Here is a 17,834-nt window from a genome sequence, read left to right as displayed (position 1 = left end):
CCCCAGAGTCTGGCTTAAGGGGATGATGATTTCAAAGGAGATGTGGGGGATGTTGGCTTCATGGGATGAAGAGCTCACAAGAACCTGGTTACAGGAGATGCTGGTTTTAGGAGACGTTGATGTTATAAGACCCTGGTTACAGGAGCTGCTGATTTTAAGAGATGAAGTCACAGGATGCTGCTTCCATAGGATGCTGGTTCTAGTGGATCATGATATCACTGGATGCTGGTCCCGGGGATGATGATGTTACGAGATGCTAGTTACAAGGGATACTGGTTTTAAGAAATGTTGACGTCATGAGATGCTAGTTACAGGGGATGCTGATTTTAGGGGATGCTGATGTCACGATATTTTGGTACAGCAGATGCTGGTTTTAAGAGATGATGAATCACAGGATGCTGCTCCCAGCAGATGCTGGTTTTAGAGGATGATGATATCACGGGATGCTGGTTACAAGGGTTGATGATGTCTTGGGATGCTGGTTACAAGGGATGCTCATCTTATGAAATGTTGATATCATGAGATGCTGGTTACAGGGGATGCTGATGTCACGATATCTTGGTTACAGAAGATGCTGGTTTTAAGAGATGATGAAATCACGGGATGCAGCTCCCAGCAGATCCTGGTTTTAGTGGATCATAATATCACAGGATGATAGTTACAAGGGTTTATGATGTCTTGGGATACTGGTTACTAGGGATGCTCGTCTTATGAAATATTGATATCATGAGATGCTGGTTACAGGGGATGCTGATTTTAGGAGATGTTGATGTCACAATATCATGGTTACAGGGGATGCTGGTTTTGGGATATTGTGAAGTCACAGGATGCTGGTCCCAGCAGATGCTGACTTTAGTGGATGACGATGTCACGGGATGTTGATGCTAGGTGTGTGGTTTTAGGGGTGATGATTTCAAAGGATGCTGGTTTCACAGGATGATAAGGTCACGAGATGTTGGTTACAGAAAATGTTGCTATCAGGAGATGCTAGTTTCGGGAGATGAGTTATTGAGGCGTTGCTGTTCCCCAACATGACCAGAAGGAGGCGCTCATCCTACACCAACGACTGTACCTTAGTCCGTCATATACCCTGAGAACAGTAAAACTTGAAGGTTTTTAAATGTTTAATAAATCTGAGCGCTCTAAGTGTCCTTTTTAGAGGCGATAAATTGATGAGGGCGTCGAGCTGCGTTAGTAAAGGTCCCAAAAACGCGGGATAAACGAAGAAGGGACCGCTGGGATAGACAAAAAGAAGGAAAACAACAAAATCTCCATGTTAAAGGGGAGTAATAAATATGTTCGCATATCACTTAACTGAGCAATTTTTCGTGCATAGTGCATTGAGCGCTTTTCAGCCTTTCATGCTGACCGTATTTGCATATTAATATATAAATTACTGGGCTGGTATGGAGTGATCATTTAAAATAAATGTATGGAAACAAAATAGAGAACCGTAATAGCGGAGCGTCAGTATAAAAGTGCATGAAGTAACACACATGGGTGTGTGAGGACCGTGATATTCCGGACTGCGATGTCTCACAGAGGGGGGGCTTCGGGCTGGAATGAAAACGCGGGCGGGGGGGTGGGGGAGCGCGCGCCGGAGGTCAGCCGGAGGTGCGCGATACGGGCGCCGCTACCTTCATTCATCGGTTTTGAAGAACACCACCAAGTGGCATATAGCAGAGATAACAAACGGCGAGTTGACTGAAAACGAAACACCCCCACCCTCCACACACACACACGCGCGCATACAGAGAAAAACTGCGCCACGTAAAATAACACGGGGCGAGTGTGCATGCGCCGGAGAAAAGAAGTCGGCTGACGTCACGCGCTGTGGTTGCGTCCGCGATTTTCCTCTCCGGATAGACTCGACTCGAGTGTGACACTCCGGCTAAGTAACGAGCTCATACATTTCCCATTTTAAATTATGAAATGCGCATCGTTTTGTGCAGCGGAGCTGGGAATCTCGTATGAATCGGGGGGAGTGCGCTAGAGAACCTCTTTTTTTTTCTTTTTTTCCTTTTTGAAATAGATTAAAAGAGGTTGAAACCGTGTTTTACCCCAGTCCAAAATGCATACCAGCAGCATCTTGAAATGTCTAACAAAGTAATTCTTAATGAGGTAAATTAATGGTTATGAAATTAAATTGAACTGATTTCTGTTTCTGTTCCACAGTGGGTGCCTGCATGTTAAGGGCAAGGTAATGGGCCCTTGAAGGTGACTTGGTGCACACCTTAGTGTTCAGTCTTCCTGGGGTTTCAGCACTTAATTATTAGAGCATCAGTATTATTCCTGAAACTTTAAGGTGTGTGCATTTTCCCTAGTTTGCTGCAGTGGTTTGCAAAACGGTTCAGATTTTTATAGTGGTGTTAAAATGTTCATGACAGACATGATTTCAGAACACTGAAAGGATCTACAGTCTCAGCGAAAGGAGAATTCAACGCTAATGAGTCCGGATAGGGCTTCTTGACTGAAGTTTAAGAGAAAACATTAAGATCACAAAGTGTGTTGACTGCATACTTTCTTAGGGTATTCGCTTTTGCTAAGTGATACTTCTTAAGTTACATCTTATCAAACTTTTATACGCAAAACAGATGGGTACTTCCAGCAATACATCATTTATAAACAAAAAAATCCAAGGGGGCAAAAGTATTTTCATTTTTTTATTAAGATTATAAATTTTGACAAATATTTCTAAAACAGTATTACCCGGTGATATACAATTTAATATGCACAAAAATACAAGAATACCAACAAAAATATGGAGAGAACGTCTGAAAACGTTATTTCAGGACACATAGTGCGTATATTAGGTGAGGATGTATGGCTAAATTATGGACTTGCCTTTTTAGAACAAAAGGTCTGAATAGAAAATAAAAATTTTAAAACTCACAAAACCGAGCAACGCTGGCATCATGAATTACTGAAGTCTTCACCAAAGAACTTGTCTGAGACTGAAACTGTACATGTGGGGGGTGGGGATGGGTGGCGGTGCTATAGGGCAGCGCTCGAGCCTCAACTGTCATTAAAATACCTGGCTGGATTGAGTTTCGTCTTGCATTCTGGGAACTGTAGTGATTTATCCATCTCCGATCTCGAGCGTGATGGAACATTGACACAAACACGGGAGCGAATTTCCAACAAAATAAGAAGCCAAAACAATCTGCAGTGTAAAAAGCGCACAGCCTCCTGCGCACAGTTCCAAACCTCCTCTCAATGAAGAGGAGCGCAAACTGCGCTCAAAAGTCAGCGCTCGGCTACAAAACCACAGAACTTGGGACAACATTTCCACGTTCATGTATGTGTCGCAAGCATGTAGCCACCGTGTGTCAATGTTCCTCACACTCCAGATTTTCCAACAAGGTTAATTACAAAAGGCAAAAAGTGTCTTTACTAAGTACTTGGCTCCCTTGTTATGTATCCATAAAGCGCACAACCCTATTGTACTCATAGCCGACTGCACCAAAGCACGTAAAAACCCACATGGCGAAGGGTCTGGTGATCTCCACTAACTCAGTTATTATAACTACCATCGTTATTATTATTATCATCATCATTATTCACAACGTGAGAAGTGCATGTGGATGAGAAATGAGCCCAAAGTGTCCACTTTAAATGCCTGTGACGATAGCTAGCAGGATACGGCGGGTTTTAAGGCAACGAATTCAACTTCGTTAAGATAAGAGTCACAACAACCATTTAAAATGTTAATATTCATGTCCACGTTTTGGGATTAAAAAGGAAAAATTCTGCACATCACTGGTGATGGAACAATAATCTCCCTCCCCGACTGAACGAAACTCAGCGCTGCTCAGTGTTTAAATAGTTTGTTTATCTCTTTTTTCTTTTTGCAAAAATAAAGTCAATTTGTTTTTTTTTTTTTTTGTTTTTTTTCTTAGAGTCTTTAGAATCTAATAAAGCATTTTGTTTCTGTTCTTGTTCTTTTGCCTCCCGCCCCGATCGGAGCGCGGGGTCAGAACGCCACGATGGCTCTAGTCCACGCGCCCAGGCTGGCCAGCGCCTGCGTGCTGCAGAACTGTCCGTTGAGCGCGTGCTCCAAGTCCGCCTGCCTGCTCACGAGCCCTGAGAAGCCCGAGCCGAAGATCGAGATCAGGTTCGAGATGTTGGCCGCGTCCGGCTGCTCCGATCCCGCGCACGGGTACGAGCAGTCCTCGAGGCGCGCGCGCTTGCAGGGCGCGAAGTCCGGCGCGTCCTCGGGCTCGGACGCGCAGTAGCCGCAGTCCGCCTTGCGCTTCTTGGCGGGGGCGTGCGCGCCCTGGCAGCACGGCTGGAGCGGCGCGCAGCAGTCCTGGTGCAGGTAGCCGTTGTCCACCGTGGTCACTACGTGCGTGTCCAGGTCCAGCACCGTGGTCTTGCTGCAGTGCGCGCTGCCCGCGGGAAAGAAGTCGCAGCTGGACACGGGGTACGCGTCGGCGCAGCAGCTCCGGTAGAAGCTCGGGTCCGAGTCCTTGCACACCTCCTCGCCGGGGAGCGACAGGGACGCGGAGCAGGCGCCCACCGCGTGCGTCTGCGTGTGCGCGTGCTGCTGCTGCTGCTGATGGGTCTGGTGCGCCGCCGCCGCCGCCGCCGGGTGGCACGGACCCACCGGCTCGCACCCGGCGCCGCAGCACTGCGCGCTCGGCTCCTCGCACTCGTCGGACATGTCCAGCGGGTCCAGCTCCTGGATCTCGTTGCACACGGTCATGACCTCCTCGTACTGCTGCATCCGGTAGATCTCCGCGTACTTCTCGCTCATGTAGAGCTGCCGCGCGTTGCGCAGCACGTAGGACACGAGCAGGTTCTTGTGTAGCTTGATGCCTCCGCGCTGCGTCCGCGAGCTGTGGATCTTCCGCAAAGAGATGGAGATGAGGCTCTGCGCGTCCACGGCGCACTCCATCGTGTTGATCATGTTCTTGGACCGCTTGCGCTCCCTCTTCCCTGTCAACCAGAAGTGTCTTTCCTTCAGTGGAAACCGCGAAACCTGCTTCGGGGGGGACACTTTGAGTCAGGTCTGTAGAGGAACATTGAACACCGCTTCCCCTACCCCTGTCTGCGCGAGAAGGCGATCATTAGCCTCAACTGTTTAGCCACAGTATATATATTCCGGAACGGTGTCGGCCCACAAAAGTTTTGACCAATCAGACGCCAGCTAATCCTTGACTGACGCGACTGCTCCGCCCACAGTTGGAGCCGCTGGCCAATCAGAAGGCGGCGGTTCTTCTGTGCTATTCAAATAGTGAACTGACTTTACCAGACTGGAATGTTCTCATGATGCGCGCGGAGCGGTGGAGCGCACAGTCGGCTGGGTGGCTGTGGATGTAGTGCGCAGCATCAGAGTAACTTTTACGCACTTTTAAAAGTGCCATAAGTGGGGAATTTAAAACACTTCTTACCGTAGAAAAGCACATATAACATTTTGAGCATCTAAATGCTAAAAATTCATTTAATGTTTCGTAAATGCTTATCAATTAACCCAGAAGATCTCTGTGTAAAATTACTTCTTACTGACAATCAGTATCTTTAAGTTTTGCTGCGATGCATATTTCACACCTGTCAAAATAGTTTGAAAAGGTGAGTCGTGAACTGCAGCACAATGACATACAGATCCTGATATCCAATGGTAAATAAACTGTAACTATGTTTTATCATCAACTTTTTAAAATAATATATGCAGTCTTCCTTTTTAGGGTTTATTGGTAACTGATAAACAGATTGACCTTAAAGAGATAATTCTATAATCTACCGGAAAATACATATGATTTTAGCAAAAGAAAAATTACTGCTCATTTGTCATATGCATGATTACAGAAATAATTATAAACGGTAAAGAAAGAGTTGTCATGATTATTATGCGTTGATCTAGATTTTCACTTTTTCCAAACTAAATCACAGTAACTAACCAATATATCTCTTAATAAACCAAATTTTGATGGAACAGTGAAACTTCATGTTGTTTTATGTATAAAATTCCAAATTTTCTTCTGCCACTCTACATCTGTATCAAGGTAATATTATTAATTAAGATGATTTCTTAAATAAAATTTAAAATAAAAACTATTAAGTTGAATGATAATTTTATATTTAACTTAATTTCATTTCATTTACATCCTGGACCTTACCTGTACATTTCTGGCCCAAACAAATACTGTTAGAGATTTTTTATTTTTAATTATTTAATAAGCCATAGGAGGAGTGTTAAAAGTACTGGTATTAGTAGTAATGTAGGCACCATTAATTTTTTTTTTTTTAACAGTGTTTGTCGGCATTTCTTCTTTCTGTGTGTTTCTCCCGTTGCCCATATGTTCCTGAACTCCTGTCCATATAATGTACAGAACTGGTTCACTTGGAGCCCTATAGAATGAGAGCCCCACTGCTGTCTGCCCTTCCTCCAAGCCTTGCAAACCACGGGGATGCAGTGCTGCTTGCAGTGCATGGTGGGTATTTTAGAGCTCTCTCTGATCTGCGCAACGCCAGAGACAGTGCCGTACCACCTCTGCATCTTAACAATGCCTGGGAACTGAAAATCCTTCCTCTTGCTATGCACTGAAGGAGGAAGGGGAAAATCAATAGGCGCATGTGTAAAGTGAGACAGCCGATTGAAGGGGAATGGTGATAAGGCACATGCTGGAGGTATGAGGGAGTGGACATGCGAGAACCACAGCTTCTTCTGATGGAGGAACCATCCTGTTTAGGCCAACACAGATTCACACTTCACACTGTTTTCCCTGACTGCATGTCTCACATTCAGGATAAAGAAGGAATATTATAAGGAAATGATAATACACACAGAGAAAAAAATGCACTACAACAATATTAAGCATTATTGTATGCACAGTCTGTCACACATTTGGTTTAATTTTATTTGTTTCTGTAACTTAAAGAATTGTATCAAAAAGCAAATTGCCCTGCGTTAGTATTCATGGATATTACATATTGTTTGCTCAAACCAGTCTTTAATAAAGCAGCAAAATTATGAGGAGGGTAAAAAAATCCTTGGCATGTACAAACTTAACAGTAAAATATATCTGAATAAAATAAAGCACTACAAGATCATAAAGTATTCATATTATTAATATTGTTATCTATTTTGCTTCTGTTTCCCTTTCGGTGCAAAGTTTGCAGAATTTTAGATGCAAAGCTAAGATGCAAAATTAAGATGCAAAACTGATTAAAAGCACTGTAGAACTGATAATGTATGTGAAAGTCAAAAGCATAGTAATTTACTCTGCAAACCATGTTATTTTCAGGACATTACAGTTTCAAGTTTGACAAGGGAAAAAAGGACCAGTCAACGGATTCAATCACAGATTCAATTCTGCCTTTGCCAGATGACGCTTGTGTAACTAATGACCACGAGGCCTGGTAATGACACAATACGCTTCTACATTAGTGGCTCTTACACGCAGCAGGGAGGAACAGCATGTAGCACTGGTGTTTCACAGCACCTGGGCTGTGGGTTTGGACATGGGTTTGAATCCAGCACAGTCTGTGTGGAGTTTACAAGTTGTCCCCATGTTCATGCGGGTTTCCCCCTATAGCCTGAAGACATGTTTCAGGTGAATTGGTGACACTAAATTGCCTGTAGTGTTTGTGAGTGAATACGTGTAAGTGATTTCCCTGTGATGGACTGGCCTTTGTTCCAGGATATATCCTGCCTCACACTCTATGCTTCTGGGATAGACTCTGTGCCTCTGCGAACGTGCACTTGACAAGTGGTTATTGATGATGCAAGAATCAGTGAGTCTTGGTTTGACTGCATTGGTATTTGCTGGTGCAAAACTGACCTAACAGCAGAGAACTGGATCAAGACCATTCTGCAGTGGCAATACAGGGCAAGATGTTCCACGTTCACATCTAAGATGGGAACTAAACGTGGGTGAAATTCAATGAGATCCAAGTGAGCAGAGCAGGTATATAGTTTGCATCATGGCCACTAGACTCTGGTGTTATGGGTTCACCATGCAGCAAGCTCTGCAGATCCCTGTAAACCAGAGACTCAGGGAGAGCTCAAAGGGGTCAGTCATTATATCTGTTCGTCAGGAGCCTCTGTGCATTGCTGGAGGAAAAGCTGCAGATACCATGATTCTTGTGGTCTGGAATTAACGTGGCCTGTTTCATCTTTGCTTTAATGACACAAGTCAAAGTTACTTATTTACTAAGCCACTCAGAAAGAAATGAAAACATATAATGGATGACTAATTTGTAACTATGTTTTTAAATTATTATTATTATTATTATTATTATTATTATTAGAGGGCTCTTCTTACTCGCAGAGACACAATACAGAGTAGCAGCAGTAGCAGTTAACTATTAGGATAAACCAGTGGGCAGCTGAGGAGAGGAAAACAAATAACTCCCACTGCAGAAGTTTAAAGAGAAAAAGAACATAGTACTGGTGGCTGCCCAGCCCTCCTGGGCAACTTAATGAGGAGATAGAGGACCTGTGTGGATATGTCTAATACAAAAGACTAGTGTTTGTAAAAACAGATACTGAATAGTCTGTGGAAGCTAAAGTTTAGGTCTGTGGTTTATGATCCTGTTGGTTGAGGTAGGCAGTCACCAGCTCCAGTGGTTCAAAACCAGCTCCAAAACCAATGGTTGTTGTAGGCAGCTGTCGATTGCTGGCAGGGGGTGACCTGTCCAGAGGGCAGCTGCGTGCTGATGCCACTGTGGGCCTTGCTGAGGCCCAAGACACCTCAGGGAAAAAGAGAAAAAAGAACAGTACGTGATACTCAAGCATGTACAGTGTATGTATCGGGATCAAATACTGAAATACACAGTTAAAGGAATGAGATTTGAGTCTGCTTTTAAGAATAGTGATGGAAAGGGCTTTGGAAGGGAATCTTTCACAACAGTGGAAAGACCATCCCACAGTTTAAGGGCCCAGGGGCCAAACACTCTGCCAACCAGAGTCTTCATGAAGATCTGAAGAACTATGACCAAGTCAACGTCTTCAGATCGTATAGCAGGAATTGGCTCATAGTTAGTGAAGAGATTACAGATGAAATGTGGTGCCAGATCCTTGAACATCTTGCAGTGAGCAGATGAGGAGAGGAAAACAAATAACTCCCACTGCAGGAATTTAAAAGGGAAAAAACATAGTAGATGCACCTCGGCAGTATCTTCAAGTCGCCTCTATATGCAATGCGTAGACAGTCAAGAGACTTAAGAACTAGAGTCATATGGAAGTTTTTCCAGGAGGTGGTGGGAATCCTGGTTTCGAGGTTGTGGATGAGCTAAAGAGGCGATATGATGTTAGCAGGGAGTCGGACAACAAGGAGTGAAGTGGAAGCCAGAAGTGGAGCCTGCTGGAAATGAAGGCACGGGCAGACTTCTTGGTGTCCCTTGGTATTCCAGAGAGGAATCACATTAATTTAGAGATATTCCTCAACATTCTATTTAGAGGTAATTCCCCATGTTTCAACAGGATGTATACACCTTCACCGTGCTTTGCTCAAAATACCAGTCGATGCTGGTTTTACAGCATTGGCTCAGAATTATACTTTTAGAAAGTATGTGTTCTAGAACATGTGCAAGTTTACCGGAATGCAAACATTTGTAGGTATACTGTTACAGTACGCATCCTTTACATTGCAAATGACAAATACAATAAAAAATGATGAAATCTGGAAATGTATAACCTTGGTGTTTTTAGTTTTACAATTGTAAAATTTATTTAATATTATGTATTTATCTGAAAGTTAACTGACTTACAGTGTTACCTGCTTATTATTATGATTTACATGTCTTGATCATTTGAAACCAGGCCCTTGACTGCAAGAAGACACCTCTAACCACTACGCCACCCACTGTCCCATGTTTATATATGTATTTGAGGCCATGTTATTTTTAAGGTGGATTTGGTCTGTTCAATACAGACTTTACCATCAGTTTAATCACCGACAGCAGCACGATCCTTAAGTGCACTTTCAAAGAGCAGGTTAATTACCAAAAACTACAAATCCCGTTTTATTGCAGTTATTTTTTTTTCCAACCCCGTTTTTTTTTTTTTTTTTTTGCTAGGGTAGCCTTATTAGGGCATTGTGGGAATTGCAGTCGCGGGAGGCGCGTGATGCGCGGGACACTCACGAGCACGCCGGTGGCACGAGGACCTCTAGGTGAAAATATCGGGGAGGAGCCTTTCCACCGCCGCGCGGGCGGACGCGCTCACGTCTTAAAGGCGAAGTGGGGCGACGCAGGCGCGCGGCGAGCCGACAGCTGTCTGACACCCCAGCGCTCATCATTCAAAACATCAGCATTAAAAACGGCATGATCCGGAGCACGTGCCGAGATATTATTTAAACTATGAGTTGTGCGGTCGAGAAGCGTGCGTTTCCAACGATTTAGAGTACATATATCTGTATCTGAACAAATGCATCCAGTTTAAATTAAGACAGACTTAATCACGTTAGATGTCTTTTGTGCAAAAAGCTGTTTTCTTTTGTTTTTCTTGATGCTCTCTTAGACTGTACAGAACTCTTACTATTTTTTCTGTAGCATATTTTAATGAGCATTCATTACACTTATATCTGTGTTGATGGTAGTTTGTGTTTCATGTAGTTTTTGGCGACAGGTCTGTTTATATAATGACATTAATAACTGTCGCACACTTATGCCGCATAGTATAAAGCTGGTGGATGAAGCGCTATAAAAGACTTAATATTATATGATACATACTTACATATGCATAATTTTTATACAGAAACTAAGGCAGTGAATGTGCTGTTGTTTTTGTTTTTGACCGAAATATAGCCCTCAGCCTGTACTGTCGACTCTCCAAATGTTATTTTTCAAACATTTAATTAAACCTGGAAATAATTCATGCCCAGCAGTGCACTTCCTCACAGAAAAACGGGTGTGTTTATGAACAAATTCGACAAAAAAAAATAAGTCACCCGTCTGTTAATGCGGAAAAATACATGAAGATACAAAAGGTGTCCGATACATGATCCGTGCGACATTTATTATTGCCTTCGTAGCATCAGTTTGTAACGTTTTCAATTATATTAATTAAGTTCTTACATTTTTTAGTACATTGGCTGTGTTTTAATATTTAGTATAGCATTTGTTACACCGACGAAAATATCGGCGCGCTCGCGCTCGAAACGTAAAGACCCCATTTTTCCCCTTTAAGGGCGCGCGCTCCTGCCGAGCCCGGTGGCCGCGTTTCAGCCAATTAAAGCGCCCCCCCCTCGCGGACACCCCCACCTTTTCAGATCACCCGGAGAGAGGGCGGGGCTCGCAGCTCGAGCGGTGCTTTCCGTTTCCAGGGAAACGGCTTGTCTTGACCTCCTGTGCACCTCCACCGCCCCCTCCCTCCCCGGGCGACGGATCGTTGCCATGGAAATAATTAAATCTCGGAGCGCTTCTCTCCTTCCCGTAAAGCGTGTTGCTAGGACGTCGGAAATAAGTTTTTGGAAAAGTCAGCTCTGTGAAAACGAAGTTGGAAAGAAACCGTGTGTTTCCGGGGAAAAAAATCTGAAAATATGAATAAGTGTTGAAATTCAGATTAAATAATTGGTAACAAGTGGAAAACAAAATTGGTGACGGAGCCAGGCTAGAAGAAAAGGTGGATCCTAGTCAAAGGGAAAATAGAATAAAAATAAAATAACATAAGAAAAAAAACATTAATTTAATGAGGAAGGTTTTTGTTCAGTGTTCGAGCAACCCTGATGTGCATCCCAATATTAGTGAATAGCTCCAGTTAACTCCATTGATACTGAAAATTTTTGCTCCACCTATGGTTTGCTCCACTAAGTTATTATTTGACTGGGTTAACACTTATACCAATATTTTTGGCTTCACTGGACCGACAGGCTGCCCGTTCCCTCTCTCAGAGCAGTTCTTTCATGGTAAAACATTAACCCAGCACTCTGTTTGTTCTTCACCTTGCTCACCCACAGCAGTAAAATGACGGTGTGTTTCCTCCTGGTGCCTACGATCACCAGTCTCCATCTCACACAAATACATATACATGCTCCTAATATTTTTCAAGTTTGTTAAAGGTTACACAAGTAGTAACGGTTACAGATTGTGACATATGAGAAGCTAAAAAACGCAGTTTTTTAGATCTGCTCTTCTTTGGGTGTGAGAGCAGCTGCCATGAGGACGGCCCTTACAGGAACACGCTGCTGCAGTGTGTGTGTGTGTGTACGTGCGCAGTCCAGGCAGCCTTCATAGCAGCAATTTCGTACTTCGGAGGGAGGGCAGGACTGTGGCTACTGTCGGTTTCGAACCCGGGGACGAGTCAAGGTTTAATAAAATATAAGGGCACGCCCCCACTGATCACTGACCCGGGTTCGAGGGCCGGTTTGCTGACATTTCCTATTAGAAGGCAGTGTTGCACAAACTGGGTGACCTAGTTACCTGGCACTGTACTGCAGTAAGTTCACTGATGTAGGTGTGCGGAAAGGCTTCACCTGGGAGCTGGGAGAGTGTGGTAAACTGAGCGCCAGCTGTGGACTGGCTCATGTCCCGTATGATGTCATACAGCAAACCAGAAGCACGGAGATAAGCACAATGCAGTCAGTGGGCCACCTGCGTGTGTCATTGAGGCGGCTCTGTGTTTATGCCTCTGTGTGTGTGTGTGTGTGTGTGTGTGTGTGTGTGTGTGTACAGTTTAGCTCCGAGGGCCGCGAGAAGCTGTACTGCCAGCTCGACTGGAACGTCGACTTCCTGTGACCCGTCGAGACTCATCCGTGAGCCTGGCAGGGCGGGTTCGCTCCCCACCCACACCTGACAATTAAAGAGACAGGCGCAGAGAGGAAGGGAGGGCGAGCGACCAAGTTGGGGGTGGGGGGGGCTTTGCCAGTGATTAGCTGCACCGTGCGGCGTGTGTGCCTTCGGGGAACACAGTCACACCCTCTATGGAGGACGAGTCGCATTACAATTGCGCTCCCTCTCAGCTCAGGGTCTGTACTGCAAGTCTGTGCATTTTCCTGCGAGCCGTGTGCCGCCTTTCCAACACGTGTTTCTGCGTGTGGAACAGGAACATGTGAAACGCACGGAAAAAAAAGTCGTAGTACTGTGCTGTGGACACACACGGGTTAACATAAGAGCGTGAGCACGAGGCTGTATGGATATTTTAATGCTGTCCGCTGTAATTGTCATGAGGACTGTAAGAGCTGTAGGGAAGCTGTAAGGGATCCCGTGTGTGGAGGGTTGCAGGTTCGAATGTTAGCAGGGGTATTACCACAGCTACTCTGAGATGAATTGGTGCCTCTTCCACGGTGTGCTCTTGATCGCCCTTGTGCCGTGTTTCAGGGATAGGCTCCGCACCACCAGGACCCTGAGCGGTTACTGATGATGAGTGTGTGACTGACAGATGTTGCCAGAGTGCCCTGAAAAGTGTGCTTTAATCAGCCACTAATGTGAGCTCAACCCACTGCATAAATGTGAGGGATCTTAGTTAAGGCCATCCGATGAGGGAAAAAAAAATACACGCCATCGTTCCGTTGTTAAGGCATTTTTTTTTTCTGATAAATTAAACATTTTTTTTCTTCAGCGAGTTGAGAGGCGCAGAAGCAGCGCGCCGGTTCTGTGAAGTCGCTCCACGCGGCGCTCACAGGCACGGCCCGGAGCGGCTCAAAGGGAGCGTTCAGAGCTTCTGCTGCCGCTGTTTTTCTGCTCGTCTATTTCGGTAGTATCAGCACGGCCTTCTGGTGGAGGGGGGCCGTGCTCGCAGGCGCTTTAACGTGTCGCACATAAACACGGCGAGAGAGAGGGGGCGGAGGAAGAGGGAGCCGTACATAGACATGTGTGCGCACACATATCTAGGCACAGAATTGAAATTAAATTAAAAAAAACCACATACTCCTATGCAGTGACACCAAACACCAGTCATCTGGTGTGCGGACTTTTGTGATCCGCCCTGCAAAAAATTATTCCTGGCATGAAAATCACTATTATTATCTATATTTCTGAATGTTCTGGCTGCCGTTTTGTATGCTGTGCAAATATTACATATTGTGCAGCTAAGTGCTAGTTCAGTTTTAAAAACGCTAACCATACGTATCCAGCACGGCAGCAATTTCATTATTTTTATGTTTTATTATTCCACCCAATGATCACGATATTTGAAGTATATGAATTTACATTTCATATAATGATTAATACTAATACATCATACAACATAGGGGACACTGAGAGTGCAGTGGTTAGAGCTGTTAGAGGGGAAGAACAGAAGGATCTGTGCTTGAATCCATGCTCTGGGGTAGGGTCCAGGTTTGAATCCCACCTCCTACTGCAGTATCCTTCACCAAGTTACTTACCGTACACTGCTTGAGTAAAAATTACCCAGATGTATTAATGGGTAAGTCAGTGTAAGTAGCTTAGTGTGCAAACCTCACATTGTAATTTTCCTTAGACAAAAGGGTGAGATAAATTAAAGAATAAAATTTTTCTTTGGTGCTTCATTGATGAATGGCATGAATGAAAAATACTGATTCGGGTGAGAGCTGAACATGGTGGACGTCCCTGGTGGACATGGGGTGAGGGAATGAATGGCGCTGGGTCAGTAGAGCCACAGATGAGGACCTGCAGTGCGAGGGGACTCGGCCAGACTCCCAGTTTCCAACCTCCCGTCACGTCGTGTGTTTCGATGACAAGCTGCCTCCCGCAAACCCAAGGAGCGTGCAGCGGCCTGTCGGCAAACACTGCTAGCTGGGTGACACTGGACCACGGTGGTGGTTCCCCTCACGGCAGGCGGTCTTGGCGAGCACATCCATATCTCCTTAGCAGAGCTACAGGAGCTCATACAAGACTGGTGGAGCATCACATTGAGGGCAGGACAACTCAGATTGCACTGTGCCTTGCAGTCATGCTCTGTCTTCTGTTTTTTCACCCACGGTTGAGTGAAAATGTACGTCCGCATGTTCGATTTTTGATGGAGTCAGAACTGCTGAATGTTATCGAAAGAGATTTTGCCTCTTGAACCGAAGGGTCGTCCACACAAAACCCCTTGTGTAATCACATCTCTTATTGTCGAGTCTCCAGCAGCGTTGTTTTTGGGCATTCAGCTGAGAGTTGCATCATGGGAGTGTTCCAGATCAGAGAGGTCACAGGGGAAAGACATGGCATCTAGTCTAACAAGGAGTGGGAGTATTCAAAAGAGCCAGAATGGGGAGAGGAAGCTTCGTCATGGTGTGTGCTGCTCACCGATACGGCTGACCTCTCCCAGGGCCTGATGGGACGCCTTGCAATGGGGAAAAACCCAGCCAGTCCGCCCTCGTCAAGCTCACTCTGGCTTTCCAATCTCGAGGTCTCTGCATGAACAAATGAGCTCATCCAAAAAGCTACATGTACAAAGGTAATGGAAAAATGAGGATAAATACATAAATGTGAAGTGTTTACTGTTTCCGTAGCTTCTAGACATCCATGCATTATCAATGACTTCATGTCCAAGTCAATCTTGGAAGCATAGGGTGTGAAGAAGGGTGCATCTTGAACGCCACTTCATCTCAGCGCTATCATACATAAACACACACACACACACACACACACACACACACACACACACACACACACACACACCCACGCACTACGAATGAGCCACCAGTTAATCTGAAACCTGTCTTTGGACAGTGGTAGGAAACCAGAGGAAACCCAGATGAATAGGGGAACATGAAAACTTCATACAGATCAGAGCTAAATCTAAACCCATGTGCATACCTACAAACCAGGATGTACAAGGAACCAGCATCTGCTGCTGTGCCACCCTTGGTATCCTTGATGATGGATTTAAGTGCTACTTTTTCACATGTGCATTCAGGACACATCTTAATTAGTTGCACTCCAGGCCTTTTATTGTACATCGCTTTTGAATTATTATGTTATGTACACAACCATGATGTGTCTGCTTCAGTTGGGCAAGATCTTCCCATGGAGCATCTCCTCATTGGCTCCAGAAGAGCGTGACCATGCTCTGCTGCAGTGTTTAGCAGTGTTTTTCATGTGACAGATGTGTTAGGGACCACACCCCCTCTGCCTATTGGCCTATAACCCATCACCCTCGATTTGATTGGCTGATTGCATGGGTGGAACAGCCATGAAGCCACAGGGGTAAATTCTACTCATGTGTGTCATGTGTGCTTGTAACTCAATGGGAACCCTCAGATTTTAGAGATGAACATGTTTGTGTATGAGCTGGTACTGGTCCAAAGTAGAGAGCAATGCGTGTTCCCAGTTAACGGGTCATTTTTGATCAAGTCGTTGTGTGCAACTAGGCTTCTGCTCTGTACCATGGTGTGTTACCATGATCGCTGTTTGCTCTTCAGTCATGTAGTTAAAACAGCAACTTACCAGCATTATGGCACGGTGGGTAGGGCTAATGTGTCCGTTCCCAGACTGTGATCACACTGGTGTTCTCCCACAGTCCAAAGCTGTCTGGAAGAGGGTAATGATAAAGGACTTTGGTGTCTTCCTTTTCCTTGGAAACCACACAAGTGGTTGCTAACAGTTGACTTTGACTTTAAGCCACTTCCTCTTAGTTTATGTTACCTTACCCATTTACCAGGAGGCCACTGAGCTTTGGCTACAAAATATTGCTCACTTAATAAATTAGGGTGTGGTGAAGAGAAGACATCTGTTGCAGTGAACTGAGATCTTGCACTTGTGACCAGAAGGTTACTGGGACCAAATCCTGTGCTGTACCTCTCAGAAAAAGGGTTGGTGTCATTCACATAAACTCGCCGAAGACCTCAAAGATGTTTTGTGTTGACAATCACCGCTGGCGAAGGAAACAGAAGTTTTAATTGTTGAAATTCATGTATTGGTTTCTGTTTTTCCTGGATATTCATGTTTCTAAAAAGATTTGCCCATGAGAAATACCCCTGTGAGTAAGATGTGAAATCCCCCTCACGGAAATTAGGGGGATCTTCTCTTGTACCTTTGTGCACACAATAAATGGATAAGACAAAAAAAAAATAACACGGGAAAAGCAGTGATTTTTAGACTGTCGGAATCCACCCTCTTTTGGTTTCTTTTTTCATACTGACTTTTTTGTTACTTGTATTAGTCAGAAAAAGTTAAAATTATATTCTAGTCTCTGGCAATGCAATTATAGTATAAAAACTTACAAACTGTTCGTCGGGGTTTGACAACGAGAAGTGCTGGTGCAGAAAAACAGCGTTTTCTCGGTCTCCTCCCTGCAGCCACAGGTCGCAAGCTTCACAAACCCGTTTTACAACATTCAGAGCCTCACATAGTTCTGCCGGAGCGCCGTTGCGCAAAGTCGAGGGTTTATTTCGAAACCTACGTCCTGTTTCTCAGAACAGACATCAGGCTGTTGGACTTGTGATGGGGAGGCACCATTAAGCTTTTGAGTTTGAAACTTACTGCTGCGACACATGCCCATCTTTAATAAACCGGTCAAAAAAGGGGAGCTGCTATTGAACTGCAGAGATTAGTATCTGTTTGTGAAAATATTCTTCCATAGTAACAGCCAAAGGGGAGTGCTGACCTGGTTGCTTAACCTGAATTGCTGTAGTTAATATCTTTAATAAATAGTTAAGTAAAGGGAAATTGGTGTTCTGACCTTGAACCCTTGTACCGTAAACGAAGGAGTGGATCTGTAATGTCTTTGCGTTGCTCAGCATGAATGCACCTGCTGTGAGGTAGGTGGCGATTCACTTCCTGAAGGCCACCTCTACTCACCTTGGGGCTTTTTGCTCTGCCTCACCATGTAAGACAGACTTGGGTGTTTCAGTTCACTGACTGAACGAGGCGACGCAGAGCTTCCCTTCACAGTCGGAGTCACATGCCCCTGAACCTTCTTCCCCCCCACACCCCTCAGCCTGCTTCCCCTCAATGTGGGGAAGTCCCAAATTTGTTGGGAC

The 17,834-nt window shown here is 44.8% G+C and overlaps 1 protein-coding gene and 1 long non-coding RNA gene across 2 annotated transcripts; both read right to left on the bottom strand.

The window, feature by feature from the left end:
* Window positions 1–3,947: 3,947 nt before the first annotated feature.
* ier5l (immediate early response 5-like) lies at window positions 3,948–5,053 on the bottom strand. Its single transcript, XM_018732858.2, has one exon. It carries the CDS (start codon window positions 4,907–4,909, stop codon window positions 3,974–3,976), a length of 936 nt encoding a protein of 311 aa, XP_018588374.2. The 5' UTR covers window positions 4,910–5,053; the 3' UTR covers window positions 3,948–3,973.
* An 11,256-nt stretch (window positions 5,054–16,309) lies between these two features.
* On the bottom strand, window positions 16,310–17,155 carry LOC108922654 (uncharacterized). The gene is made up of 3 exons (XR_001965150.1): window positions 17,076–17,155; window positions 16,651–16,726; window positions 16,310–16,383 (listed from the first exon to the last, which is right to left on the bottom strand). It is a non-coding gene; the product is annotated as an uncharacterized LOC108922654 (long non-coding RNA).
* Window positions 17,156–17,834: the final 679 nt, after the last annotated feature.

This window comes from Scleropages formosus, chromosome 6, assembly GCF_900964775.1.
Source record: "Scleropages formosus chromosome 6, fSclFor1.1, whole genome shotgun sequence".
Classification (NCBI taxonomy): domain Eukaryota; kingdom Metazoa; phylum Chordata; class Actinopteri; order Osteoglossiformes; family Osteoglossidae; genus Scleropages; species Scleropages formosus.
Note: the sequence above shows the minus strand (reverse complement) of the source record. Positions and strands in the feature narration are given on the sequence as shown.

Excerpts from the sequence above, each read along its gene's own strand:
- ier5l (XM_018732858.2), bottom strand. The coding sequence starts at position 4,909 with ATGATCAACACGATGGAGTGCGCCGTGGACGCGCAGAGCCTCATCTCC.